At 38.9% G+C, this 27,992-nt stretch overlaps 2 protein-coding genes across 5 annotated transcripts; both read left to right on the forward strand.

Annotated features, from left to right (window-relative positions):
* The first annotated feature begins 37 nt into the window (after positions 1-37).
* LOC111336911 (uncharacterized) lies at positions 38-25,092 on the forward strand. 4 transcript variants are annotated; one of them, XM_088744791.1, is made up of 12 exons: positions 38-336; positions 2,124-2,307; positions 2,999-3,119; positions 4,413-4,541; positions 6,634-6,832; positions 9,108-11,255; positions 13,229-13,350; positions 14,029-14,176; positions 15,422-15,598; positions 16,216-16,290; positions 24,081-24,139; positions 25,024-25,092. In XM_088744791.1, the coding sequence occupies exons 2-11, from the start codon at positions 2,193-2,195 to the stop codon at positions 24,123-24,125; spliced, it is 3,279 nt and encodes a 1,092-aa protein (XP_088600917.1). In that variant the 5' UTR covers positions 38-336; positions 2,124-2,192; the 3' UTR covers positions 24,126-24,139; positions 25,024-25,092. The 4 variants fall into 4 exon arrangements, with proteins under 4 accessions (XP_088600917.1, XP_088600915.1, XP_088600916.1 ...); XM_088744789.1 differs by lacking the exons at positions 24,081-24,139; positions 25,024-25,092 and adding an exon at positions 16,411-16,552; XM_088744790.1 differs by lacking the exons at positions 24,081-24,139; positions 25,024-25,092 and adding an exon at positions 16,411-16,552 and having other exon boundaries at positions 13,232-13,350.
* On the forward strand, positions 25,053-27,986 carry LOC111336912 (uncharacterized). The gene is made up of 2 exons (XM_022943087.2): positions 25,053-26,914; positions 26,963-27,986. The coding sequence occupies exon 1, from the start codon at positions 25,053-25,055 to the stop codon at positions 26,910-26,912; it is 1,860 nt and encodes a 619-aa protein (XP_022798822.2). The 3' UTR covers positions 26,913-26,914; positions 26,963-27,986.
* Positions 27,987-27,992: the final 6 nt, after the last annotated feature.

The following is a 27,992-nucleotide window of genomic DNA, read 5'->3' on the forward strand; positions in this document are numbered from 1 at the left end:
GATAAAGGCACAGAGGTGTTCCAGACCCCTTGACAAACATATTCTGTCTCGCCAAACTGTAGGGGACATGTGGAGACATCACAGGTATTTGTAAATATATACAAAAGCGAGCGAAAGACTCTGGAGCACAGCAGACTACCAGCGACCATTCTTATACAGAAATTGTAGAAAAATGTGTTGAGTTAACCGCCTGTTCGTCTCGCGATAGTTTGACGCTGCTTTGGAAAAGAGTAAAAATATGAACATCTCATTTCAAAACGTCGACTGCCTTCTTTGTTTTGCATAATTCCTGCTCGGCGACTTTGGAATGAACAGTATTGTTATTTTAAAGTTTTGGTGAGTATTGTCTGTCTGAATGTAGAACACAGTACAATTAATTTGTGCTTTTAGATTTGAAAACATTGACATGTTTTTCGGTAAAGATAAACATTTGTGTTTTTATTTTGTCATGTCGACGTCAACCGAAAATCGAAAACGTTAATGATAAGTCGTTTAATTGCTCTTACCTTCAACAATTCGGATAAATTATTTTTTTTTTTGTCGTCCTGGATTCTAATTTCGTAGTTGGTAAATCTTATTTTCATCTCGTATAATTTTGCTATGGCATTTCTAAGCTACTTTCATTCACACGAACCATCTCGTGTTGTTCTACCTGATCTAAATTTATCAATTACGATGGTAACATTAGTCCGAGATCTTGTTCTCGAAACTGTTAAACAGGAAAGATTAATTCCTTATTAGTCGGCGTTGCTATTCCCAGTAACTTTTAGTTGCTAAATTCGCGAGGAAGTCATTCTTAGGTCAATAATAATGTTTTTATGTTTTTATTGTCAACTGTAACTAATTTTAACTTGAAACGAAGTATTCATACATGTTTAGGTAATTTACATGAAATTACAAGCATTGATGCTGTGACTCGTAAAACAACGCGGGACTTTCTTGCCGTTTAAAAGGACGTAAATTGGCTAGCTTACTATCCTTTTGATTAAAAAGAAATGAATGCAAAACGCTTTAGGTTTATGCAACTTGATAGGAACAATAATTTGTGTCAGTTTGTTGTTTCTTAGCAATTGTCATAGAGTTGGTAAAATTGAAAATGTGTCAGTTTACAGGTGCAAGCCATCTTTGGACTTCAAGCCCAATTTTGTGTTTTCAAATTGAAAATTAAAAATAGTAATGTGGTGTCCAAAGAAGGAAAATCTAGTTGCTGAAAAAAATGAATGCGAAGAGAAATTTTAGGCAATATTTCATGTGCATTACTGTTGTTTTATGCAAACATTGGTTAAAAAACTTTTCCTTTTTGTCATCATGATCAAAATGGCCACAGCTAAAAGTCCTGAATATTCACCAACAGATGCATGAACAAGACAATATGATATCAACTTTCATCAAGATAAAATCTTCCTGAAAGTCCAGATGATGGACATATGCTGTAATTTTTATTTTTGTCAAATAGCTTGCTCGTACCCAAATGTTTGTGTTATGAATCTTGATTACTACCATTCTATCAAATGAAACCATTCCAAATGGAAAGAATAAATTCCATGTTGCTGTGCATATGTTCAGTAATTAAAAGGCAGCGGGTAACTGGTATGTTAGCTAATTATTTCCATGGCCTAGAGATTGTCCAAAAAAACAAGGGAAAATTGAAATTTCTCTCAGCTTAGGATGTTATCAGCAGACATGCCAGTAATGGAGAAAAAGGTTTATATATTTTAATAACCCTACCATTTAAATCATCTCAAGGGTTGAAGCCCCAGCCCCAGACTGGACCAGTACTTAAGGTTTTGAAATGATTGAGGACTGAGAATGTGTTGCCTTTGCTATGACATCTGCAAATGGCATCTTCTCTGTACTGGTTAGCAGGGGACATAAAGGAACCCACACACTTTTCTCAAAAAAGAGGAACAGAGCTCCCGGTGTTGTGGTCTGGCTTTGTTATCGTTTAGTCAGGCTCCCATTTAAATCAGTTTTAGAGCTTAACTTGGCTATCCTGTCTAAGTATAGCAAATAGATAAATAAATAACTGAATGTTGTTAAAATTAAAACCAAGCAGCTTTTAACAGTGTGGTTAAATTCTATTTAAAACTCTAAAAAGGTTGGGGTACTTGTACGTTTTTCAGGTAATGACCATTAGGCAACAGATTCTTAACAGTGGTTTCAGTTGAGCTTTGAAGGGAAATTTGAAAGTGATGGACTCAAAAAGAAGTCCAGACGTGTATATTGCTGGCAGTGTTGCCAAGGATATTCGAGTGCAGGGTCTGGAAGATGGAGCTGAAGAACAACTATCCCTGACATCCGAACATGGTAAGGACATGGTAAAGATCATTTGCTTATGTCATGTTTTCGGACACTGGATTGTAACTTTGGACATGAGGGCTGAAAATTAACCCATCACTACCTGGAGTGTGTAGAAAGGAACTTTGTGCTTATAATATCAATAAATTTTTAAGTAGAAAGGTGATAAGAGTAATGAAAATTATAATCCATCAAAAAGTTTTGTTCTTGTGCGATTGGTCCAAATGCTCCAGCTAATACTGGGAATATCCAAGGATAGACCTACCCCAAGTGATATTCTGACAATTTCTAGCCTTGTGCCCACTTCAATAGACTTTCCTTAAAAATTTCAAGATGAGAGAGCATTTTGTGATTGTTACAGAAGAAGGGTCATGCCTCTTTGTTCACAAAGTAGTGCTGGAGAACACCAAAAAGTGAACGTCTGACACAGTAAGCCATTAGCTGTTCGTAAACATTTTTTTCTGTGCTGCAAAGAATATTTGAAGGGTAATAAACACAATAGCCTCCATTTGGTACATCAATATGCTTGTATATTAGTCTTTAGACATTACCTGTTCCTCAAAGCTCACAGTTTTCCTTGAGCTTCACTCTTGGAATGCTGTTCACAAAGTTAGTTTCCATGGAGAAATTTTGACTTGCCCAGCAGGAACTTTAAAAAAATAGTACAGTTTTACAATTTTACTTTTGTTTTGTTTTGTAGGAACGGTTGCAGGAATGGCGTCAGATTCAGAGGATGACCTGTTTCTTGGCGCTGATGCACAGATCTTTTCCAAGGCCAACACACCACAAACCTCACCTAGAAGCTCAAACAAATCTGCAGGGTGAGTGTGTCACTACTTTACTGTGGGGGGGGGGGGGGTTGGGAGGGTTTCATTAACTCTCTAACTTCCAGAAGTAAATCTGCAGGGTAAGTGTGTCACTACTTTACTGTGTGGGAGGGGGGGGGGGTTGGGAGGGTTTCATTAACCCTCTAACTTCCAGAAGTAAATCTGCAGGGTGAGTGTGTCACTACTTTACTATGTGGGGGGGGGGGGGTTGGGAGGGTTTCATTAACCCTCTAACTTCCAGAAGTAAATCTGCAGGGTGAGTGTTTCACTACTTTACTGTGGGGGGGGGGGTTGGGAGGGTTTCATTAACCCTCTAACTTCCAGAAGTAAATCTGCAGGGTGAGTGTGTCACTACTTTACCGTGGGGGGGGGGGGGTTGGGAGGGTTTCATTAACCCTCAAACTTCCAGAAGTAAATCTGCAGGGTGAGTGTGTCACTACTTTACTGTGTGTGTGTGTGTGTGTGTGTGTGTGTGTGTGTGTGTGTGTGTGTGTGTGTGTGTGTGTGTGGGGGGGGGGGGTTGGGAGGGTTTCATTAACCCTCTAACTTCCACAAGTAAATCTGCAGAGTGAGTGTGTCACTACTTTACTGTGGGGGGGAGGTTGGGAGGGTTTCATTAACCCTCTAACTTCCAGAAGTAAATCTGCAGGGTGAGTGTGTCACTACTTTACTGTGGGGGGGGGGGTTGGGAGGGTTTCATTAACCCTCTAACTTCCAGAAGTGATTAATATGTAACTTCTCCCTATGGAATCCCATACATTGTCCAGCCAACAGGTAATGAGGATACTAAAACTTATCAGGTAGTAGTTGTTATCTTGATCCAACACCAAATTCTCATCTCTAATTTACAAGGAAATGTTTAGCAGCTAGAGGGGAGATTTGACAATCAGATCTTGGGGTTAAAGGTTTTACGGCCGTGCTGATTTAAGGTCCAGTAAGATGGGCAACATTTTTCTTCAACTTGTCTTGCAACATTGTTGCATTGCAAGTTGAAACCCTTTGTTGCGCGTATTACCACGTTCGTGACCAACTTGTCTTGCAACAAAATATAGTGTTGCAAGTTGAGGCAACGTGTTGCGCAAAGTAGACTCGAGTTCTACTTTCTGCAACAAATTTTCAACAAAGGGTTTCAACTTGCAATGCAACAATGTTGCAAGACAAGTTGAAGAAAAATGTTGCCCGTATTATCGGACCTTTAAAGAAAAAACATTTTCAAATTCATCAGTGGAAGTTTCTGTGGATTTGGTTGTAAAACATGTAAGTTATTTATTTATTTTTTTTCACAAGGCGCTACTTTGAATCATCTAGTGATAGCACAGAACCCACAAGAAGAAACAAAGAAGCTAGAAAACTTTGTAATATTGGAAGAGCCAACAGTTCAGACAGCATTTTGTCAAATTTTTCCGACTTCAGTTGGTAAGTGTTGCTACCTAATCTTTAGTCTACATGACTACCCCGAAACTAACAGGGTAATTTTGCTTTTATCAACTGAGTTGATAAGTAAATTGGCCACCGTAAAGAGTTTCAAAACTAACGTTTTGAGCGTTGGCCCTTCGTCACTCGCTCTTACGAAGGGCTAACGCTCGAAACGTCAGTTTTAAAACTCTTTACTGTGGTCAGTATACATTCTCAACTCATTTAATAAAAACCAAAATTCAGGGCTTGAAAACAAAAAAAATTATCGTAGTGCGATACATTTCTCAGCAAGAAATCAACCATAAAAGTCACGCAACATTTAACTTGAATTTCGCAGGATTTTTAGGATAAAACTACAGTAACCAGGAAGAAGTAAGACACAAGGCTGTTAAATATGATTTATTTATAAGCTGGGCTGTAAAGCGGTCGCAAAATCGCTACTAATAGAGAAATTTTAGTCGCAGAAGTGAAATCCTTATTCGCAAATGCGCCCGATACAGGCGCAATTTCAAGCCCTGAAATTACCGTGGTATACTCCCTCACCGATGCGTCACCACAGTTTCTTTACAAACTTATCCCCTTTACCCTAACATCAAACGTTTTACTCCTTAACATCAGAATTCATATTCTCCATACTGCTTTCTATACACTTCCCGAGAAGCTGAGCAGGAGAATTTGTTTCACAATCAACTTTCTCCAGATGGTGATCATTTCCTTTATTCTCCTGACCTTAATGTGGGTCTCAGGGGTGATATTGTAAGGAGAAATTAGATGCCAGTCATTCTTAAGGGTTAAAGAATCAAAAAGCACTTTGAAGACAGAAGTAGTGCCTCTTCCACTCTTTATTTTTTTATTTCTTGTCTTGTCTCCTATACACTTCTTGTGTTGTTGCCACATCATCTCCGCCCACCCCACACTGACAACATTAATTTCCCTTGAAGCATCCTATTCGCCCCGTAATTAGTTTTTAAGCTATCTTAAGTGTAACTTTATCTCTTAATGATAAGTCGACCTAATGGAATCACTTATTTCGAGATCGTTCTTTGGCTGTATATGCTCAGAAAAAAATCTGACAAACAAACGTTAGGCTTGTTACAGAATTGTTTTTCCTATCGCAGTTGTCTGGAGCGTTTTTAAACTCGTTTGTTTCACGATGTAGTGTCGGGCTATCGATAGTATTGAATTTCCAACCGAGCAAAAATGCTTTATTTTAGGCAAGAACTCACTTCAGTGGCGTCTGATTATGGTTAAGTTTGCTTGCACACTTGCACCATTTTACCCTTTGAATTGAGTAAACAGCAAGACAATGTTTTATTAAATTCCATGTCAGAATATTACAGGTGGTTTATTGTCAAAACTCCATTCGTCGTTTTGTTAATTCTTGTGGCATTCATTTCAACTCTTGCTTCAGTGGCAATATTAAAACATTCAACATTGAGAGCACCCTTCATAAAGGTGTGTTTCCTCAGTGCTTTATATAAGGAACACAAACGCTTCCTTCCTCGTCTTAAGTGGCTTTCTGGGAAACCTTGTAGGTATTACATGTAAAATTAAGGAGTGAATTACTTCGTGGATATCGCAGTTTTCTGACTGTCTTGAGATGTTCAATTTGTTAAGATTATACGAAAGATTATTTGCACAGTGAGAAATAATGAAAATTATAATCTCTATTTTCGGTTTCCCGGGTGAGTCGACGTTGTTGTCGTAGTCGTATTAAATGAGAAAAGTGTTTCTTTTTTTTTTACAGACCGTTTAAAACTCGATTTACAGTGATTACCCAGTGTGCAGTAGACCTCCAAAGCTTGATATCAATTGAATCGGCAACTTTTGAATGTTTCTGTTTGGTGAGATCAGTGTTTAGATAGTTGCTTGCTAACTTGAACAACAGTTTTGTTCCGAAAGTAGTAATGTATTGACAGTTCTGGGAATTTAGCACTGAAATGTTGTAATATACGAAACTGTACACAAGGAAATTGCGTTTGTCAGCATTACTCTCAAAGATGCAAAATTTTCTTGAGCTGTGGTGGAACAAGACTAATTTCCAAACCAGAAAAATTATTGACACATTAATTTTATTTGCTTTTATATGAAGGGCCTCCCACGGTGTAAATTCGCTGCTGAACGCAATGACCGTAGATCCAGAAGAATTCCTCACTGATTTGGGATTTGCCGAAACGGATCTGCGCGTGCGTATTCCAGAAAGATTTTTTCAGTCGGCTTCTAATGCGCATGGAATCGATGTGGATTCATTTCGAAGAAGTCTTGAAACGGACGATGTGTTTGGATCATCGGTAAGTGAAAAGAATTTCAGTTAGATCAATTTTCAATTAAGTGTCAAAAGTATTCCATGATTGCGTTGCATTGCTCTGCTTCGGTCTGTAATTGGTCCAAGAAATTGGCGCCATCCCTGCTTCCAATCAGAAACTGAAAAAAAAAAAGGAAAACCAATCTTGACTCGTTCTCTCGCGTTTCCCGCGTTGGCAAGTTCGCGCCTTTCTGCATCGAGTCTTCGTTGGCTGCTTGTAATGTTTCCTTGGTCCTGATTGGCTGTTGCGATCACTTTGACTTACTGTGATCCATTGCGCTCTATTGAATTGTGTTAGTTAATTTCGGTTTTAAGGCAGTCAACCCCAACAAAGCCAACAAGTTACTCAGAGACGCTGCAGGAAATTTCTTGGGACTATAAACCAGTTTTCATATGGGTATGTCATCTTTCTCGGGCGGAAAAGTTTTTGAACAGTTAATTTGGATCAAGGTAAAAAAAAATCTAATTCACAATTTTCGTAGGGAATTTACCAGCGAAAAGATGAATCCAAAATTAGAAGTCGAAACTTAAATTATTTTCCTTTATTAAGGTAGTATTATTGAAGAGTTCCATAAACGCTGTTGAACAGCGTTACTTCTAAAAGTGTAGTGTTGTACACTGCGAGGATCGTGCAGTGTGCTGTACGATTTAGGACCTTGTCCGTTCAGTGACATACATAGATTCTTAGCTGGTCTAGTTTATCAGTTGTCCGTCTAGAGTAGAGGTTAAGGCCCGCAGAATTCTCACTGATTTCTTTTTTTTTAATCTTTGTTTATTATACTTTTGATGTTTTTTTCGGTCTGCTGTTAAAAGGAATATAAATATTGGTGATTTTGAGGTATACACAGAGAGAAAGTCAATGAAATTGCCTAAGTAGCTGCTGAATTTACAGGTTTTTACGTAAAACTGCGCTGGTTTTACATTTAAGAATGAATTTCTGCCCACGCTGAATTTTTCCAGCTAGCTACTAATACACAGGTTGGACGTAGGTTTTGGTGCAGTCTATGATTATTCGAACTTTGTCACGTATATAGATTTTTTTTTTATTTTCAAAACTCGTACAGGCTAAATCTAGTCTTAAACATATCTTGTCCGTTTAACTTACTAGACATGTATACAGTATTATGACATTTTGAATTACGAAATGCTTTTTCCAGTTTTCTTTTTGCTTCTTAAAAATGTGTTCGTTTATAATTCGATCAGTGTTTGACCATGGACGAAAGAGTTACCAGGCAACTCAAGCTGTGTTAGATAATTCAGTTAGATGAAATAAAAAAAAAAGAGACAAAACAGTTTTATTCGTGGGACCAAAGAGAAAGGAAGAAATTCATCCAATTAGCAACGTTCGCTTAATGTACAATTTGTGAAATAAACAAAAGTGCACATTTTCATGCGTAGATGAGTTTGGTACTCGCGGAAATTCGCTTGTAGATGCAGATATAAACAGAATATTCCCGATCTAATTTTTATCTTCATCAACATTTAGTTGGGGTCTCTTGGAAATACTTTGTTAGTGCTTGTGCATGGCGGCGTCCGCACGTATTTATCAAAGTAGATTCACTTTAAATTCAATTGGTAGCGTAAAAAATCTGTTAATCTCGCTATTCCTTATTTCTCTCTCCTTATATGTGCACGATCCTTCGCAGTAGAGCACTATTTAAGCAATAGTGAAAATCAGACCTGAAAAAAATTCAGGCCTGTACGGGATTCGAACCACTGACCTCTGCGATACTAGTGCAGCGCTCTACCAATTGAGCTAACAAGCCAACTGGGAGCAGGCCATCAAATTAATTCGACATAAACCCGTAGATGATAAATCAAACAACAAACATATGAAATACATATATATGAACTGCGGTTATGAAACGTATATGTCCACGATCCTTCGCAGTAGAGCACTATTTAAGCAATAGTGAAAATCAGACCTGAAAAAAATTCAGGCCTGCTTAAATAGTGCTCTACTGCGAAGGATCGTGCACATATACGTTTCATAACCGCAGTTCATATATATGTATTTCATATGTTTGTTGTTTGATTCTCTCTCCTTGTTGGACAAGATACTTGTACGCAGGCGGCGAATCGTGTAATGTCAAATTTCTGAGCCTCTAATACTCAAAAGTTAATACCTTTTCGGTATTCAGTCTACCAAAACACTTCAATTCCGTTGAGACATGAGAGGCAACAAATGTTATAGTTCAGTCTCTCAGGTTGAGAGAAACCAGCCTCTGACCCGGTTTTTGTTCACTATCGTTTTTTTGTAGCCCCAAGAGTCTTCGGTATGGTCGGAACCAGGCTCCTGCAGGATCCCCTCCAGGTTTATAACGTGTCCCACGGAACCAACAAACACGCTGTATGTGGGGCCCTATAGCTCTGTGCCTCTTATCTCTGAACCTGAAGAAGCGCCCGAGGAGTCGTTTGATCTAATGAGGCACCTTAGACTCAACAAACCACAACACGTTACAAAGGGGGTGTACCTTGAACCAGTTACGGAAGAACTTGAAGTGTCTTCAGTTGGAAGTGGAACAATTAGGACGCGAATTTCTAGAAAACTTTCTAACGAAGAAGGCACGATCATCGTACGAGAGGAATCGTCGGAGCAACCGAACCTGGATTCCGAACTAGTCTTGAATGTTCCTTCGCTCATTGTAAGCGAGAAAACGAGCTTTGATTCGAACGAGCTTGCTGATACCAATTTTACTGAAAACAATCGAGAAGAGACGGCGATCGCTGCCAATTTAAACGTTAAAGAAAGCGAGAGTATTCTCGTCAGAGGAGGTACTTTGTTGGATTATGGAGTGAGTTCGTCAGGCATTACAGAGACAGGGAATTCGAGCCAGTATAGAACAGACAGCGATCAATTTGCGTTGATTACAAGTGATCACAGTGATATGGAAGATGTTGAAGGGAACCCAGTCGTGGATTTTGATTCAAGAGTAGCAGATATTTCTCCTCTCGCGGCGGTCCCAGTGCACTTGAAAGTTGGAAATATTGCTGTGCAGGATTCTTTTGAACTCGAGGAAATTGGAAATGAGTATTTTAACGAAAAAGAATGTTCATCGTTTGTAGACGAAGAAAGTGGATATAATTCCAAGGCTTCAGACAATCGCATGACAAGAGAAAACAGCGGGGAAAGTAGTGGCTTTGAAGAAATGTTTCCCGACAAAGACGCAGCAAGTTCAAATTCTTGTTCGCCTGTTTTGAATGTGAAGGGATCTTCCACGGTCGAATGTACTTTTGTCAGCGACGTAAGGCCACTGAAAGCTCTTTTGGATCCTGAACTGATTTGCAGAGCTTTGGAAGAAAAATCGCCGAGAGGGACCTTCGCGCAAAGAAGAACAAAATCTTTAACAAAACAGCGACCTGTTGACGAGGATGGTTTTGGATTATGGGTCTCTGGTTCCAGTTCACCCCTGTCAAAATATGTTGCGGGGAGTATAGGGAACAGCGTGGGTCAAAATTACGAGAGTACTTCCTTGGACTTTGCTCAGAAAGGGTCAAGTTTTCTTTCTCGAAAGACTGAAGAACCAGTGGATCTTGCTAGGAAATCCGACGTAGACGGGTATGATGGTGAAATCGACGAAAACTTCAACAGAAAATCAAAATCTGATTTGGAACAACTGCCATTAGCTGTCGTATCGTCCACCTTAGAAAAATACGGTGGTGGTCTTGATAAGGATACTGTGTCTTCCGAAAGCAAAGGAAACGAAAAGATAAATGATGGAAAATCTGCATCAAGTATTGAGATTGACCCTCACATAGTGGAAAGACAATCTAAGTTTGGTCCTTTCGTGTCTGGAACGTCAGAACAAGGCAGTGGCAGTTTTGTGAAGGACAACCAAGTTTCTGCTGAGAGATTACGAAACGAAAAGCCTTTTCATGGGGAATTTTGTGTGATTGTTGAGAATGACCCTAATACTGCCATGAGACAAACGACGATTAGTCCTGTTGTATCAGGTACATCAGAAATAGACGATACCAGCGAAGAAAAGGATAACAAAGCGCTAGCTAATAGTGTTTGCGTTGGAGATCAAGGAAATGGAGAGTGTTTCTCTGATGTTGCGATTGAAGCTAACACTGCGATGAATAAATCCAGGTTTAGCCCAATTATTCTAAATAATGTGACAAGTGAAAACCATGACAACATCTCCGACTCAAGCTTAACTACAGAAGAGTTCGTTTCGCCGCAGAGTTTAGTTGAACTAGCAGACGATGGTTATTTTCATGCCAAGTTACTCCAGACTAACTCAGATATCGGAGACAATACAGAAAATTGTGTTGGTGTCGCTGCTAGTGGTAACCTTTCAGTGTCTTCCCTCGGGGAAAATGAAGACGTTAGTGCATGCGTAGAACAACAAAAGAGGAAGGAATCCCGAAAAGCTTTGCAAAAGGTTGATTCTGAATGTCTAAAGGTCAGTCTAAGATGATTGTACGAATGTATTTATTGTTAAACCACTTAGACCATTGAATTGTAAACCACGTTGATCACTTGTTCTAGAGCCATTACGGACAACATTTTGTGATCACATATTTTAGACTCAATGGAAAACAGGGAATCTAAATTAAAGGGGGGGGGGGAGAGTTTTTTAATGAGCGTTTTAGTACTTTGCATTCATTGGCCCAATGCAAAACCGGTGGAATTATTTTATAGATCAGTTTTAATATGTTTTATTATTTCATTTTGTAATTGGAACTTATGGTAAATAGCTACTTATACATCATTTTTCAAGGCAAAATTTAAAACATTTAGTTGGAAAAAAAAAACATTTTTCTTCTTAGTAATGTAAACCTTGGCAGAAGTTCGTTTAACGATTACATCACATGTCGAAAAATCTGTTCCAAGAAGAAAGTGAGATACAAAACTAAATTGTTTCTACAACTGAACATAACCATATCTATTTAAATACAATGTAATGTAAGTTTTATTTATTTTACCAGATTTAATATTGTTTGATTCTTTTAATAAATATTTTTTTCGATACTTGCGTCTTGTTTGAAAGCTTGCTACATACGTTGTTTAGAGAGGAGAGTGTGAGAAGTGGCCTCTAATTTAGGGTATTTATCGGGGCGACAATGGTGTTGGGAGGTTTGTTTGGTAATGATATAGGTGGCGTTAGTCAATAACACTGGTGGTGAGGGTTGTGAAGACGGTAACAATTGCAGTTGGGATGATCATCGCAATGACTTGGCGGTATGGTGTTGATGGTAATCATGGTTGAAAAAGTAGTTCAGTTAGTGGTGATGGTGGTACGGTTGATTGTGTTATTTCTTTTAATTTCAATTTGTAATGGTGACCGCGATTATGAAGGTGACGATGAGGTTATTGAAAACAGTGTAGATAATGGTGGTGATTTTAGCGACGGAAGAGACAACGAAGGTGACAGCAATTGTGGTGATGACGAGGACGATAACGACGACGACGATGATGACGGTGACGGTGATGACGGTGGCGACGACGGCGATCACGGTGATGATGATTACAACGACGATGATAATGACGAAAATGACGGCGATGATGATGACGACGACTATGATGATGAAGAAGACATTGCCGAGGATGACAATGGTAACGAGACGAACGCAGAAACTTGAACGAAAACGATGATAGGCACGGATAATAATAAACCACGTATAATAATAAACCACGTTAACAATAATGATAACGCCGAAGACGTATGCGTCGATGATGTAGGGGGCGAGGGAAAAGTACGAGGACGAATAGTACATCGACAAGGGCTCGAGGACCACACTGAAATGGAGGGAAACCTCGGCGAGGTTGCTAACAGCGATGAGGAAGACAACCGTGTTTGGGTTTCTGATCGACAAAGCATTTCTTGATTGTCTTAACGTACTAATATGTTGCTTGTTAGTCAGCACACGAGCGATGATTTTGACAATAACTTTATGTTGGACAAGACTGAATATAATCCTTCCAGGTGAGGAGCTAATACTTTTAACAAAGATATTTGTAATCACTATAATGATCTTGATAGTAATGCCGTTGATTTGGATGATGATAATACTCGTGTGTGCGTGGAAAGGATCTTTCGGTTGCAGAACTGTTGTGTGTTCTCCCTCGCTTGTTTGCACCTTAACCTACTTTTGTCGTAGGCAGTTGTATGTAATCCCTCGCTTTACACCAGTTGTCTACTCTTGTTTGCCTATTTTCCATGCTTTCCGCTGGTTGCTCATTTTCCCGTAATTAGAACTGGGTTAATATTTTCTTGTGCTCAGAGAAGGAAGTGGATTTTCTCCATGTGTTACTGACTGAAAGCTTACTTTCACTTTACTCTCAAGTTTCTTCCTCGGGTAACGATTTTATTAGTTTGGAGCGATTTTAATGCTTCTCTGAATTTTAAGTGTTTTAGTCTGTTTTACTTTGTAGCAGTACCTTCATGAGATAAACATTCTAGAGCAAAGCGTTAAAAAGTATGAATCAAACTTATCTCCCGAGGGACAACTGGATAGAGCCAAAGCTTTAGATGACACTGAAAGTGTACTGGTCAGGTAGGTTTGTCTGTTTGTTTGTCGTTGCTCTTCGCATAAGGTCTTACGCAGAATTTCTTTCATTGGTCTTGGAGCAATTCTCATTTGAGTGTCCAAAGTGATTTAGGACTGCTTTGGTTTTTCTTATTTCGTTTTGTGATTGGTCTAGAAAACTCACGCCACTTTCTCAACCAATCAAATTCAAAACCAAAACCAATCCCGACTTGGTCTCTCGCATTTTCCCTCGCTTTACGCAGCTTGCTTGTTTTTATCACGAGCTCTCACTGGCTCTTGGTGATTTTATCCTTGTTATGATTGGCTCTTGGTGTTATTATCCTCGCTATGATTGGCTGTTGTGATGATTGCTTTGGTTTAGGTCATGTGACACTCAATCGAAAAGCGCTCTAAGCATGTTTACGACCGAAAACGAAATTTTACCCTAAACCTCCTCCTCAAGGTGCAGATTGGTGAGTTTTAATTAAAGAGAATTAAAAAACACTGAAATCGAAACAACACCCACTTGAAAACAACAAGAAAGTGCTAAGGACTCGTGAACGTTAAGCGCAAATGAGATTTGGGGAATTTCCAGTAAATGGCGTCATCATGCATTAGAGCTTTTTATACAGTTCGATTCGAGATCCGCAAACATTTGTAAAAACTAATTTCCAAACGTGTCTTCATTTCTTTCTGGTGTTTTAGGATCAAGGAAGAAGTGAGTGCTATTCAAGAACTGCGTGTGATGATTGGTTCAGAACTCGAAAGGATGAAGTTTCTTCTTTCGGAACGCAGAAGGCTGTTGCTCGCAGGAGTTGCGAAGAACCCAGTCTGTTTCGGAGTTTCTCAAAGTGTAAGGTTGTTTATCGACTGCTGTTTTTATTAACCCCTTAAACCCAGAGAGTGACCAGCGTATTATTCCTCTTCACATTTAAACTGCTGAATCATTCATTAAGATTGTGAGAATAAAGGAAATGATCACCAAACTAAGAAGCTTTGATTGATAAACCAATTCTCCTTGTGAGTACCGAAAGGATAGGTATAGAGAACAATATGGAGAATATGGATAGAGATCGTAGAAGCTTAAAGGGTTATGAAGATATACTTTCTTAGAGGGAACCCAGGGCTGTGGTCCAGCAGCGCCCGGTGGCCCCTGGCGCCTTACTTTTTCTCTTGGGCGACTCAGGAATCTTAGTTTTTTCATAAAAAGCTTATGCTCGGCACCCTGGAATTCAGAGTTTCAAGCACTGGGCTCCCTTCAATTTTTCATAGAGCACAGCCTTGGAACCTGATATAAACCGATTGGTGCAAACATTGGCGTATGTTTGGATCCAGAAGTTAACACCGGGGCTATCCAGGATTTTTTTAGAGATTTAAGTAAAAAACACTTCCTTTGAAATTCTTGACGATTTCTTTGTGACTTTAATGCGGGAGTCCATTTCGAACTAAAAAAAGGTGTTTTGACTCTTACGTCTGTTGATGAGACCCAGGCGTGTGGCTATTTAAATGAAAGCTACCCAGCAGTTGTTGCTCATGGTATTGTTTTACAATGCGGTGGTCCTAACTTTTAAGTTTGTGGACGAAACTCAAGTTTGTTGTCTTTCAAGTGAAAGCTACTGAGCATGCGATCAGTACTTTAATGTAGCGCTGTTCAGTATATTGTAATAGGTAAAAGTCCATTTTACAGGTGTGTGCTTGGTTGCCAAGCCTTTGAATGGGAGTGAGGCTAGGGGTGACCTTGTTATGATACAAACGTTGCTGCCTTTCAAATGTAAATCACTTTGTTATCATGCTAAGTAGATACAGGTCTCTATCACAACAAGGTCACCTTCAGCCTCACTCTGAATTAAAGGCTTGGCAACTAAGTACACAACTGTAAAATGGCCTATTCTGACTTTAAGATCTCTGCCAATTCTAGTGTGTGATGTCACAAAAAACACATATTGTGTAGTATTGTCATGTGGTACTCTCGATATCATGCGTGACAGGACTGTCAACTGTTTGGTCTACTACGGTCAATTCTTTGTGATCATTCAAATGGAACTTCTGATGTTTTAGTTTTAATGTTGACTACATTTTATTCTTTTTCGTTTTTAAGATGGCAGACCTTCTTCGGGAACAGTCGTCGCTAAATATTGGACTTTCGAACATTAACGATGAATTATCGATTCGAGAGAAGGCTTCTCAACGGGCCAGGATATACGCGCAGATTGAAAGCACTAAGAAAGAGTTGAAAGAAGATCGTGAAAAGTGTTTGAAGGAGTTTCGTGAAGAGGTATGAGCTCTCGTGCTTCTTTTTACTCCCTGTATTTAAATTTTTGTAGCCTGACACGGTAACGAATTTATGTAATTTCTTTGTTGTTGAGACATTGCGCTCATAGATAGCTAATCATAGATCAACGGCCGTGTCTAGATCAAGAATTTGTGCAGTGTGAGTTACTACCTGAAAACATTCAGAGGATTCCGAATAAACTTTCAAATTAAATTCTCTGTATAGAACGGTTTTCTATTGACTGTCGTAAGACCAAACTAAAATAATAAGGTCGGCCAATTGGAGAGAAGGAGAAATCATCACTAGCAGCCAATCAGAGCTCAAATTAAAAACACGCTCTGAAACGCGGGTAAAAGCGCGCAGACACGTGATGATTGGTTTTAGTTTTGCATCTGATTGGTTGACAGAGTGGCGCGAGTTTTCTGGACCAATCACAGAGCGAAGTAAGCAAAACCAATGCCATCGTGTTTTCCAACCTTGTTTATGTCTTCCTATCACTGAACGACAATTCAAACCACTGTATTCGGTTTGTGACTGCGTTCCGCATGCAAGATAAAGTGTTGAACCCCCAAGAAATGAAGGTCTGAATCGATGAAGGCCGACCTTTGTATTTTTGGTAGATAAAGGAAGGCCTTGTCCGCGAGTTGTGTGAAAAGTTTTCAACGGAGATCGAGTTGCTTCGTCAAGAAGTTCAGGTAAGCATTGTTCCCAAAGAGCATTGAATGACATAGTTACGTTAACACTGTTTTCTTATGGTGGCCGCAGCAGTTTCTTATCAATTCATTGCAAATTTCTCTGTTCTGCTTTGTTATTAGTCTAAAGACGCTGTGATCGAGCAGTTGATGAAGAATCGCGAACAAGCAGATCTAAATCAAGATCTTGATCATCCGGAACAGAGTTGAAGTCTAGAGGGGAAGGGCGGAGGGGGGGGGGGAACAGAGTTGAAGTCTAGAGGGGAAGGGCGGAGGGGGGAACAGAGTTGAAGTCTAGAGGGGAAGGGCGGAGGGGGGGAACAGAGCTGAAGTCTAGAGGGGAAGGGCGGAGGGGGGAGAACAGAGTTGAAGTCTAGAGGGGAAGGGCGGAGGGGGGGAGGAGATCGAGACAGGCTTTGTACGCAGCACTGCAGCAATGTTCAATTTCATATTTCTCCCCATCGATGCACTCAGATCTGTCGTTTTATGGTGAACAGCCGGTCTTTCACGGACGACAGTGTGTTTTCGTAGGTGGAACGAAATCCGATTATTTTATGGTAGAGATTTACTTGTGGCAGGCCACAAAATTCCTGAGTAAAATTATCTATCACAGTCATCCAAAGCTTTGAATTTATTTCTCAGTGTAGAGTGTGTGACATGTATAAAAAAGGTTAGGTTATAAATTGATTGTAAATGTGAGTTAAATATTTTGAAATGTGAGTTAAATACTTTGAAAAGGTGTGTAATTCCCAAAAAAGTTAAGAATGCTTTAATATGCATCTATAACTTACCTACAGTAGGGCTGCTTATCTGTTTGTGATAGTACTCATTTTGTTTTTCTTTTTTTTGCGGAGTTGTCTTCTTTTGTTTTTAAGAATAAGTTCATTAAGATCAATTATTACGAGTTTTCTGGATCTACCCTCAACGTTCTTCATTTATAAAACAAAATAGCGGTAGTCCAGTCCTTACGTCTTCCTGGTTGCGAGTGGACGGGGAAAACTGGGAGTGACTAAAATACTGTCTCAGCAATGCTACACAACTTGTTCCTATTTATAATATAATTTTAATTGTGCTCGTGTCAAATAATTAGCTGACAAGTGAGTGAGAGTCTTTTGGAAGAAGGAGAAGATCTTAAAATAAAAAATGCCCCGAGCGAATATTGCTCGGTTTGTTTTGTTTTTTATTTTTCTCGGCTCTTGTTTATTGTTGAAAAATTTAAAAAAATTTCCTTATATAATATAAGGTGCGAAAAATGCTGTGAATATTGTTTTAAAAAACAGAAGCATAGCCAATAACGTGAAATATTTGATATGCCATCAATTATAGTGCTACATAGAAGAATTCTACTTCCACCAAGATGGAAAATATTGCCTTTTTTTAACCCTTTAAGTCAAAATATTTCAAAAACCTTGAAAACCTTATAGGTTGATTTGCACGTAGTTTTCATAGTTTTATGTACTTGTAATGTTTAAGGATAAACACTGTTGTTCATATGTGCATTTCTTCCAAAATTAGGCAAATCACTGCTTCATTTAGTTTTATTATAAATTTTATTAATTTAGGTATTTATCATTTGCCCTCCATTAACTCTTCCCGTCATTCTTTACCTTCTGTCCGCTTCAAACCACTTTTGGGTTGGAATCAAATAAGCAGCGCGGATTGGAGCATTAAATGTCTTAAAAAATAAGAGTAAAATAGCTTACCTATGAAAAAGTATTCCTTCCCAGGCTCAAACCCTAACCCGTCTGCACCGACCGCACTATACCGCTGAAATACTACAGTGAAGTACCGCAGTTGCAGTGAAGAGTCACACTTCATCAGAATTCTGTTCTGAGGTTTAGAAGCTTCGCATGTGTCATAGGCTTGTTTATCCACAATCCATAGATTTTCGTACATTTCTTCTTGACGAATGCTTCCCTCGACCGCTATCGGGATCATTGCGGGATTCGGGCAAACAATCTTCACGTTACTCATGGGTAAAACTGCTATAGAAAAGTTGTTTTGAAATCTGCGGAAATAATTAAACGGTACAAATTAATTAAGATAAGAATTAAGTGAAACAATTTAGAAAATCGATTCTATCTTCGAGTTAGTTCCCTGTCAGTTGTTTCCACTGGTCAATGTAGGAGACCAGTTATTATTTTCGCGGGGGGGGGGATTTTTTTGGGGGGGGATAAAGTGTTTTCAGGGGGGGGGGCGGTGAGGGAATCAGTCCTAATCTTCACTAACAGAGTATTTAGGGGGCCAATGGGGGCTATACAAAATTGACTACCAATGAGGGGATGAACATTAGAACATGAGGGGATCAGGTAAAGTTTTACTGTAATACAACCAAAATCCTCCATAAATCATGATAAATTTGTGTGGCTTTGATCTCTCCTCTCAGCTTACTACCGGTGCTTACTTTACGTTGGCACTTTCCATGTCAGAATTACGAGGGAAAAATTGTGATCTGATTGCGATCATGTGCCTTCAATTCGAGTCAGAATATACGTTACATTCCTTTAAACGTTGTTTGATTCGTCAAAAGTAAGAGTTTCCATCTTTAATACGGGAAAAAGACAAAAAGAAATTAAAAGAACTCTTCACGGTATAAACTGTACTTGGCAGAACTTTGGTACGAATCGTTTCTGAATATCTTGGTATTAATGGAAACATCAACTTTTACTCAACCAAACCTGATCATTTTACTTTGCTACTGATCTACTCTTAAGGAAAAATGTAAACTTCAAAAAACTTCAAATTTTGTTCAACAAAACCTAATCAGTTTATTTACTTTACTGCTGATATACTTTTATTATAGGCTGCTATCAATTTATCTATTTATATGACCATTATTACGGTGTCCAACTAGAAAACCTTTGTTACTTTGGACACCGTTACGGTGCACCTCTCAAACTTATCTTTATAGCCAAATATTACTATTATTCTTCCCTCTTTCTCTTACTTTTCAAAGTATATTAACTTCTATTAATAGTGTGAAATAAATAAAGTTCAAAGTTCAATGTAACATTTATGCTCAGTTTCAAAATTTTCTCGGTTTAGGGTTAAATACTCAAAGAAGTCCTATTTTAAAATGACAATTTGGACTTGCTTATAGCAACCGTGAAGGCAATAACCTTTTCATGCAAAAACGAACTCTAGCTTGTCTTACGATTCAAACCAAAATTTATGTTATGGCAGATTTGCCTAATTATCACTTACATCGGGTTAAGATCTGTCCATTCTACCGATGGATAAACTTTGTACAGCTGTGATTCCGCAGCAGTAAATATAAATGTAGAATTAAAACGCGACGAAGAATACTCATGATACTTCGACAAAAAACACAAATGATAAATATGAAGGAGTTTTGTTCGAGTGAATTCGTGTGACGTGTTTTACACAGAGGTGCGATCTTCAAAGTCGCGTTCTTTCCGACGTGATTTTAAGTTGTTGGTAACAACAGCGATCTCTATTCTTTCGTGGACACTCATATAGAACGATGTGTTCAAGATAAAAATGAATATCATCGTTCATTTTCATTTCAATATGAATTAATAGAATTCGGTTTTGTATTTCCATCTCTTAATGGTCAAGTAAATCATCAAGAAAAGTTTGCGTGAGCGGTTACACAAAGTATTAAAAAATGCATTCGCTTATGTTTCAAAATGAATGCCGCTTTTAATCAAATTTCTGAGAACATTTAATTCGTGTGTATGGTCTACCCTATCAAAACTTAAACTACATAATTAAAATCAAATAAACTGCATGATGCAACTTACGCTAGGTTGTGTGAGTCTCATACGATCGAAGGATTGTTCCAAAAGGCTTGGACAAGAATCAGGTTGCATCCAAATAAAATGCATATGATCTGAAAAAGGTTTTGTTTGGGGAAATCTTCCATTTTTGCTTGTCTCTTAAGATACTGCATTCTTTGCTGTTCAGTGGACTCAGAAAACTTCTTTTAATTTGACGAGATTTTTAGTTTAATAACAAAAAATCCACGACGGTCTTGCATCAATATATTATGCGCCTATGTAAACAGTGATCATTGGATTGTAGCAAAAAAATTACCTCGATGAATTCATTATTTCCTTGTTCGCTATATAAACAAGTAGATTTGCAACTGACAACCTTTCTGCCTTGTTAATTCAGTCTAAACAAGAGATTATTCCCCTCTATACTCTTGGTCTAAAAACGTACACTCTGGAAAATTTCGTTTTGTGAGGGAGACAGAGAGTTTGATTTTCTTTTCTTCCCCTAATCAGGAAATCCCCTCACAAATTTAGAAACATTTTCACGAAAATCTTTGGCCGTTAAAGAACAAAAGAAAATGGAAGGGAAGGACATATGCCAATTTCCGGCTGATTGACTCGCGGGAGTCTGGAGGTGGATCCTAACTGAGTACCAGTCTCTCACGTATATTCGGGATCCGCCTGGTTGATTTCCGGCGTAAATCCTTGAACTTTCGGTCCGTTTTAAACTTGTTTTCGCGAAAGATCTTAGGAAAGATTCCCTAAGTTCTGTCACCGAAGCTACCATGCCAAGGCGATCTTCAAGCAGAGGAAATCACCGACGGAGTTGACAACAACGAGCGAATTACTCTGGAAGACCTCCTCCGCACACCTGATGGTTGCAACAACAAACCTGTTTCTTGATCTTCAAAGCCTTTACAGCTAGCACGGACAGCAGAATCTTACTTTTGGGCGAGGACGATAACCTTCGAGAAGCAAAAAAAGTGAGCTTTAGGAATTTATCTTAACTTTTAATCCACTTCGTAGAGTAACTGTTTATTTTTGAGCTGAGAAGTTCTGCCAATCATGTCACTTCATTCACCATAATTTTTTTGTAAGGTTTTTTCAGATCACTATCTTACTGTTACTGTATGTCTATTGTGCCTCTCCGAGGTCAAATAATTTTATGCCCTGTTTCTCCTTCTCGATAGAAGCCAGGCTTAAGCGTACTTGCTGCTTATCTTCAGGAGGAATTTGCGGTTTCTCCTCAGTGTATTTTTTAGAATAAGTGATGTTATTGTTTTATTCAAAGTTCTTTTATTTTGATGTCAATCAGTCAATCAATAATCAATCAATAATCTTTATTTATACACGATAAGTATTTAAAGCGACACTTCACTCGTCGTTGATCCCCTCTTGGCGACCTGGAGTTTTTAAAGGGTCGCAATTGAAAAAGACTGAGTGAAAAAAAAATTAATTACCAAAGGAAAATAGAGCAGTATTACATGATATTCTCAGCTGCTAAGAATACATGTACCTCTTACATTTCAAGGTGCAAGCTAATGTTTATGGAAAATTTACCGGACAAGTTAGACAACTAAAGATGATGTGGGAAATTCTTTATCATGAAAATGAAAGGATATCAATTATGTCATAAGCAAATGTTCAGGTACTTTAGATTTCGACCTCAAATACTGTGTAGATAATTTAGGTCGTCAAATTGGCAACTTGTACTGCAAATTTACTAGCCAAAAACATTTGCTACTTGTCATGGCAACCAAGTCGGTAGTAGCTTGGAGCACTGGCCTAGGATGTCATATTTGAAAATGCTTGATATTTGATATTTTGCACTCATTAAGTAAAAATGTATGAAAAGTGCTTAATACACAGTCACAAGGTTTTTCAAAAGGTGCCTTTTTGTTTATGACCAGAGCTTGTTAGACAGACCAATTATCACATTTTTGTTAATTTGGTGACATATCATTTTTCTCTTATTTTTAATTGTGTAGTGTCAATTCCCCATGTATATAAACTGTATCCATGCTTGTCAATGGTAATAGCAGATTGCCTTTAAGATGATGAAGAGCAATTCTTAGCAAAAATAATATAAAAAATCTTCAATCAATCAGGGACTTTCCCTATGTATATAAACTGTATCCCAGAGTTAGAAGCAGTTACTAGAAATGTGAATTTATCTGAAGCAGTACTCAGGAAAATAGCAGATTACCTAAGCTGTTAAAGAGCTGTTCCAAAAAAATAATTCTTAAAATTTTTAATCGATCAGTGACTTTCCCCATATACATAAGTTGTTTCCCAGAGTTAGAAACAGTTGATAGAAAGTGAATTTAAATGTAGCAGACTGTGCTCAGGAAAGTAGCAGACTGCCAAAGATGTTAAAGAAATTCCCAAAATAAAATCTGAAAATTTTCAATCGAGCAGTGACTTTTCCTATGTATTTCAATTGTTTTTCCCCAGAGTTAGAGACATTTATTAGGAATTTGAATTTATTTGTAGCAGTGCTTAGGTAAATAAATCAAGAATTATTTAGTTTCAAAGCATTTAACTCTTTTCTTTTCATTGGCCCCATTGTCATGATCTGCCGGAAAGTGCCTACAAATAATGATCTGCTCCTACACAACGTCATTTCACTGAATTTTGTGTGTGAACTCTGCTTGTGATTAGCTGTGTCCATGCTTTTCCCTCGAAAATAGCAGATTTCCTCAAGCTGTTAAAGAGCAATTCCTTTAAAAAGTAATTCTGAAAAGCAAACTCTATAATAAAAAGGCTAAAGCAATTATTGTTGCACTTGGCTGTGGCAAAATATCATAATTTGTCAGTTTCTGTGATAATGACTATTTCCATCAGCCTTTGGAATCTGCAAATAATTGAACTACATGACATTTTGTAAAACCTTGTCTTAAGAAGCATAAACCACTCAACTCCCAAGCTCTGAAAGTTAATTTTCCCCTATAGCTGCCACACATTTCCCTCTAATTCAATGGTGTTAGATGATACTCTCCCACAGCTGCCAGTTATTTCCCTGTAATTTAATGGTGTTAAATAGAGGATATTACATGGCCGCTTGGGGATATGAATTTTATCTTCGAGTGCTGAAAGTATCTCTCACGAGTTCGCTGCGCTCACTCGTGAGAGATACTCTTAGCACTCGAAGATAAAATTCGTATCCCCAAGTGGCCATGTAATGTTCTGTTTATTATATAGATACTGATGAAATTTCCACATAAAAGACGACTGTTTTTATTCATTTTCAAAACAGCAATTGGGTAATTGTGTTGGTAACCATGGCCACACCAATATCCTCACACATGAAAGATAAAAATAGTATCTTCACTGTGCGCGGTGAAGATATGATTTTTTAGTAAAAGGAAAAATCCTGGTATTTCATCAGTATCTATATAATAAATCAAGATGACTTCTACTTGATGAAAGTTTGAGTATTCTCACTAGGGAGCAGGGATGGCACGGTGGTGAGAGCACTCACCTCTCACTGCTGTGGCCTGGGTTTGATTCCTGCACCTGGTGTCCATGTAGGTTGAGTTTGTTGTTGATTCTTGTCCTAGCTCCAAGGGTTTTTCTCCATGTCGTTCGGTTTTCCGACCTCCACGAAAACCAACATTCCAAATTCCAATTCGATATGGAAACAGTGGACAAAATGACCCACCCAGTCTATTGCTAAATTTTTTATTTCTGATTTATTTATTTATTACCTGTTTGCTTAGGATAATGTATGGATATTATAGGGAGAAGTTACATTTTAATCACTTCTGGGAGTCAAAGGGTTTATGGGTTAATTAAACTTGATGTGCAAAAAGCATTAATCTCCAGAAATATACACCAAAAAAAGAAAGCCAGTTCGTATAAAACTTTGATAAATTCTGCCATTGTTTAGTTTTGGTTCATATAATTATTTCAATTTCATTACAACAATGACAACAAGAATTTATTATATCAAAATGTACATTTTGCAGTTGGGCTAGCCCGCAGATAGCTATGCTAGTCTAGGTGGGCCAGTTACATTAGAATTCAGCTAATTAACAGTTTCTTGTTTCATTTTAGGTCAAGCTCACAAATATACCTTGCGCAACTGTGGGATTATTGTAGCATCAGATTATCGGGTAAGTGCTTTTGTTGGCTTTCTTGTACTGATTGCTGAAGGTTTATAGATTTGAGGAAAATGTGGTCATCAGAGCAATGAGGAAAGCTATTGGCTTGGACCATGTTGTTACATGTAGCTTCTGTTCTTATTTAATTTGCTTTGTACAGGAATAAAATAACTATCGGATACATTTGAGTGTCTTGCCAGGCTCTCAGTCTCTGACATCCTACCTGTAGCGGCAATCGTCAACCCAGTACTCCTCATCAGTATTGCAATTGACCAGGGTGTGCTTGACAGTTTGTGATGTGATTCCTTTATGATGAACAAAAATCTCAAAATAAATTTGCCTCTCCCTCAGTATTTGGGATTTGCAAATGTGTTAATGGAAGCTTACCTGTGAGAATCCCTCCTTCACAAGTTTACAGGTTTTGGCATTTTTGAGGGCCATCCATGAAGCTTATTGAAATAAACTTTACTCTTATGATCATAATCTGAAATTAAATTATGTGCCCTTCTAAGCGTTTTTGTCTTTGATTAATTCCTCCCCTTTCCCTCTGGAGAAGAGGAGGTACTCGGCCTTGACCATCAAACTCTTCCCTCTAGACTCAGGACCTTGAAAACCACACTTTGTCTAGGAGCACAAATAACACACCCACTCCCCCCTCCCACTGCTATGGTGAAGGAGTGGAATATTGTTCTTGTAACGCAACGGACACGGGCACTGTGACGTCACGATACTTAGCGTGATGTACATGTAACCTAGCGCTACCTCATGCAACATGGTGTAATGCAATTTGGTGTAACGCAACGTGGTGTAACCCAACCTGGTGTAAGACAACGTGGTGTAACGCAACGCGGTGTAACGCAACGTTGAGCTCATTAGACATTTTTGTTTTTTTTCAGATTGATCGACTGAAGACTTCGATAAAGAAATGACTGAATATACAGAATCGACTGAGCACGATGGTGTAGCTTCGGTTAGTGACGAATTTGTGAATAGTTTATTAAATGCAAAGCGTGAGAGAGATAAAGCAATGTCAAATGAGGTGAGGTCGCAGGTGCAAAACGAGTGCAAAGCTTTTGGCGGCGAGGAATTGGCGAAACAGAAATGGGAAGATGCCGCAAAAATGATCGCTTTTCAAAGAGCTAAAGAGAAAGAAGGAACAGAAAGCAGTGAGAGTAAAAGGGACAAGTTGCAACAGGAACAGAAGAAATTGAGGGACGATTGGATGCGAGAGGAAACAGAAAAGAAGCGGCAACTGGAAGAACTTCGTCAAGTTGAGAAGAACAAGGCGAGAGAAGAAGCAGATAAACTGATGTCTCTGGAATTTCAAAAACTTCAAGAGACCGAGATGGCCAAACAACAAGAAACAAAAGATGTTTTTGCCAAAGAACAAGAACGGAGATTGCTAGAGGAAGCGAAGCAGACAGCCGAAGAACAGAAACGGCTGGAAAAACAAAAAGAGGTTGAGCGGGAAAAATTGAAACACTTGGAACAGGAAATGGAACGCGCGGAACACGAGCAAAAACGTAAACTGGAAGAACAGAAAAAGCAGGAAGAAGAATGGGTTCAATTTGCGCAAGAGATGAAACAGAAACAAGAGGAAAAGGCCAGAGAAGAAGCTGAGAAACAGCGACAGTGGCAAAGAGACAAACAGAAAGAAAATGAAGAGATAAGTCAGTTTGTGGAAAGACGGAAAGCTTTGGAATCAGAGAGAAAGAAAATGTTTGATGAGGAAAGGGGGAAGACATCTGAAGAAGCTCGCCTGTTTGAGTCGGATGTGCGACAACAATTTTTGGCGAAACAGGAAAAGGTCGTTACGGAATTGTTACAAAATGATCAGGTGAAGGATGAGGTCAGAAAACGAGAGGAAGCGGAGTTGAAGAGGAAGGAGCGCGAGGAGAAAAGGCAAGAAGATGATAAGAGAAAGCTAGAGCTTGAAAAGCAACTAATGGCTGTGGAGAAGGAAAAGAGAGAAAAAGAACAAAGGATGAAAGAGGAGGAATGGAAGAGATATCTTGATCAGTTGAGACAGAAAGAAGATGAAAAAGTCCAGAGGGATACTGAACAACAAAAGCGAATGGCAGAACAGAGAAAAGAGGACGAGCAGAAAGCTGCCGAGATGGCTGAAACACAACGACGCGCGAGAGAACAGCGGCGCAAGGAAGAGCATGAAGCCATGAAGACTGCGGAAAGACGACGGCTTGAACAAGAGCAGAAACGAAAAGAACTTGAACAAGAACGCGAAGAATCAAAGAAAAGAGTTCTACTCCAAGATCAGGAGAAAAGAGAGCAAGAAAGATCGAAGCAGGAATTAGCGATGCGTAAACAAGAGCAGGAGGAACGATTGAGAGAAGCTAATAAAGAAAAACAGGAACAAGAAGCCCGAAAGCTTTTAGAAGTGCGGCGAAGGAGACTTGAACAGAACGAGGAACAAGCTGCTGTGAACGAGGCAGAGCTTCTTGAGCAGAAGAACAGGAAGGATCAATGGTCCAAGGGGGCAATTGACAGTGGGAAGATGCTGTTGGAGGAGAGTCGCAGGTTAGAGGAGAAGTTTCGAGAAGAGGCGGAGAGGAAGAAACGACAACGCGAGGAAATGCAGAAGAAGGAGTTACTGGCCATGAAAGAGGCCGAAAATGAGCTCATGAGACGAGCACAAGCTCTGAAACAGGAAAGTTCGTTCAGCAACGATCAGCAAGGTTCTTCTTCAGCTGGTACAGATACTGGAAGGGATAGATCCCAACGCAAATTGAAGAAAGGATTTTTTGCGTCACTTTTTGGGCGTAAATAACAGTTAAACGTTTTGCGTGACACGATCATGGGTCAAATCACGACAGACAGGTTCCAAATTTGAATGGCCCTTAACTGTTCACATTTTAACATCAGTATTGATATTCTCCACGCCCTTCTCTATACGTTTCCTATGACACTGACAGAGAGAATTGGTTTAACAATGAAAGTTTCTTAAAGGGGAACTGAAGCCTAAAATTGGTATATTGTTTGCATTCATTTCAAGTTAGCTTTAGAGGATTAAGATAAAGTGTCGATATTCATTTTCGTTCACTTCTTGTTTTTTACGAGAAAATTCGATTTGAAGTTACCTTTTTCTCGCTTTTGGGGCTGTAAGACCGTCGGCTCAAAATAGGTCAGTGGCGGTCGTTTATGACGTCAGTGGTGGGGAACCAACTTAAGAAAAACAACTGTTACTATTTCATTTTCGTAGTTAATCCCCATTACAGGTCACGCAACTTCGATAACTCCATAACCAAACCAAATTTCTGTAGGAAGAGTACGGGTTTATTATCTTTCTTCCCCACCAGTGACGTAAGAGCGAGCTAAAGTGACCGCTGACATCGCTTTTCTGAGTCACCGTACTACGAGGCCAAAATACCACTTGAAACTATTTTTCAGAGGCGAAGTTGGGCCCAAAGACTGAAAAAAATCCTCGAACATTGCTTTTTGAACTATAAGCTTCAATTTAAAAATGGTTCATTTTTAGGGTTCAGTTCCCCTTTGAGTTGGTGATCATGCGCTTTATTCTCATGATGTTAATGAATGAGCAGATCTAAAATTATAAAAAAATGCCTCGCAAATAGTGTGGACAACGATTGATATATCGATCCTGGGAGTGAAAGCGTTAAAATGGGGTGCCGCTGCTAGATAAGGCTTGGACAATGCTTCCTATTATGGGGTGCCGCTGCTATATAAGGCTTGGACAATGCTTCCTATTATGGGGTGCCGCTGCTATATAAGGCTTGGACAATGCTTCCTATTATGGGGTGCCGCTGCTATATAAGGCTTGGACAATGCTTCCTATTATATGAGTAAAGTTTCCTAAAGAGCAAAATATAATTTGAGTCATGTATTGAGT

This window comes from Stylophora pistillata, chromosome 14 (genome assembly GCF_964205215.1).
Source record: "Stylophora pistillata chromosome 14, jaStyPist1.2, whole genome shotgun sequence".
Taxonomy (NCBI): Eukaryota; Metazoa; Cnidaria; class Anthozoa; order Scleractinia; family Pocilloporidae; genus Stylophora; species Stylophora pistillata.

What these genes read in the sequence shown, in the direction of transcription:
- LOC111336911 (XM_088744789.1), top strand. Translation starts at nt 2,193, where the DNA reads ATGGACTCAAAAAGAAGTCCAGACGTGTATATTGCTGGCAGTGTTGCC. An exon ending in AGCTCAAACAAATCTGCAGG is followed by an intron (nt 3,120 to 4,412) that starts GTGAGTGTGTCA and finishes TTTTTTCACAAG; the next exon opens with GCGCTACTTTGAATCATCTA. An exon ending in TGAAGGAGTTTCGTGAAGAG is followed by an intron (nt 15,599 to 16,215) that starts GTATGAGCTCTC and finishes TATTTTTGGTAG; the next exon opens with ATAAAGGAAGGCCTTGTCCG.
- LOC111336912 (XM_022943087.2), top strand. Translation starts at nt 25,053, where the DNA reads ATGACTGAATATACAGAATCGACTGAGCACGATGGTGTAGCTTCGGTT.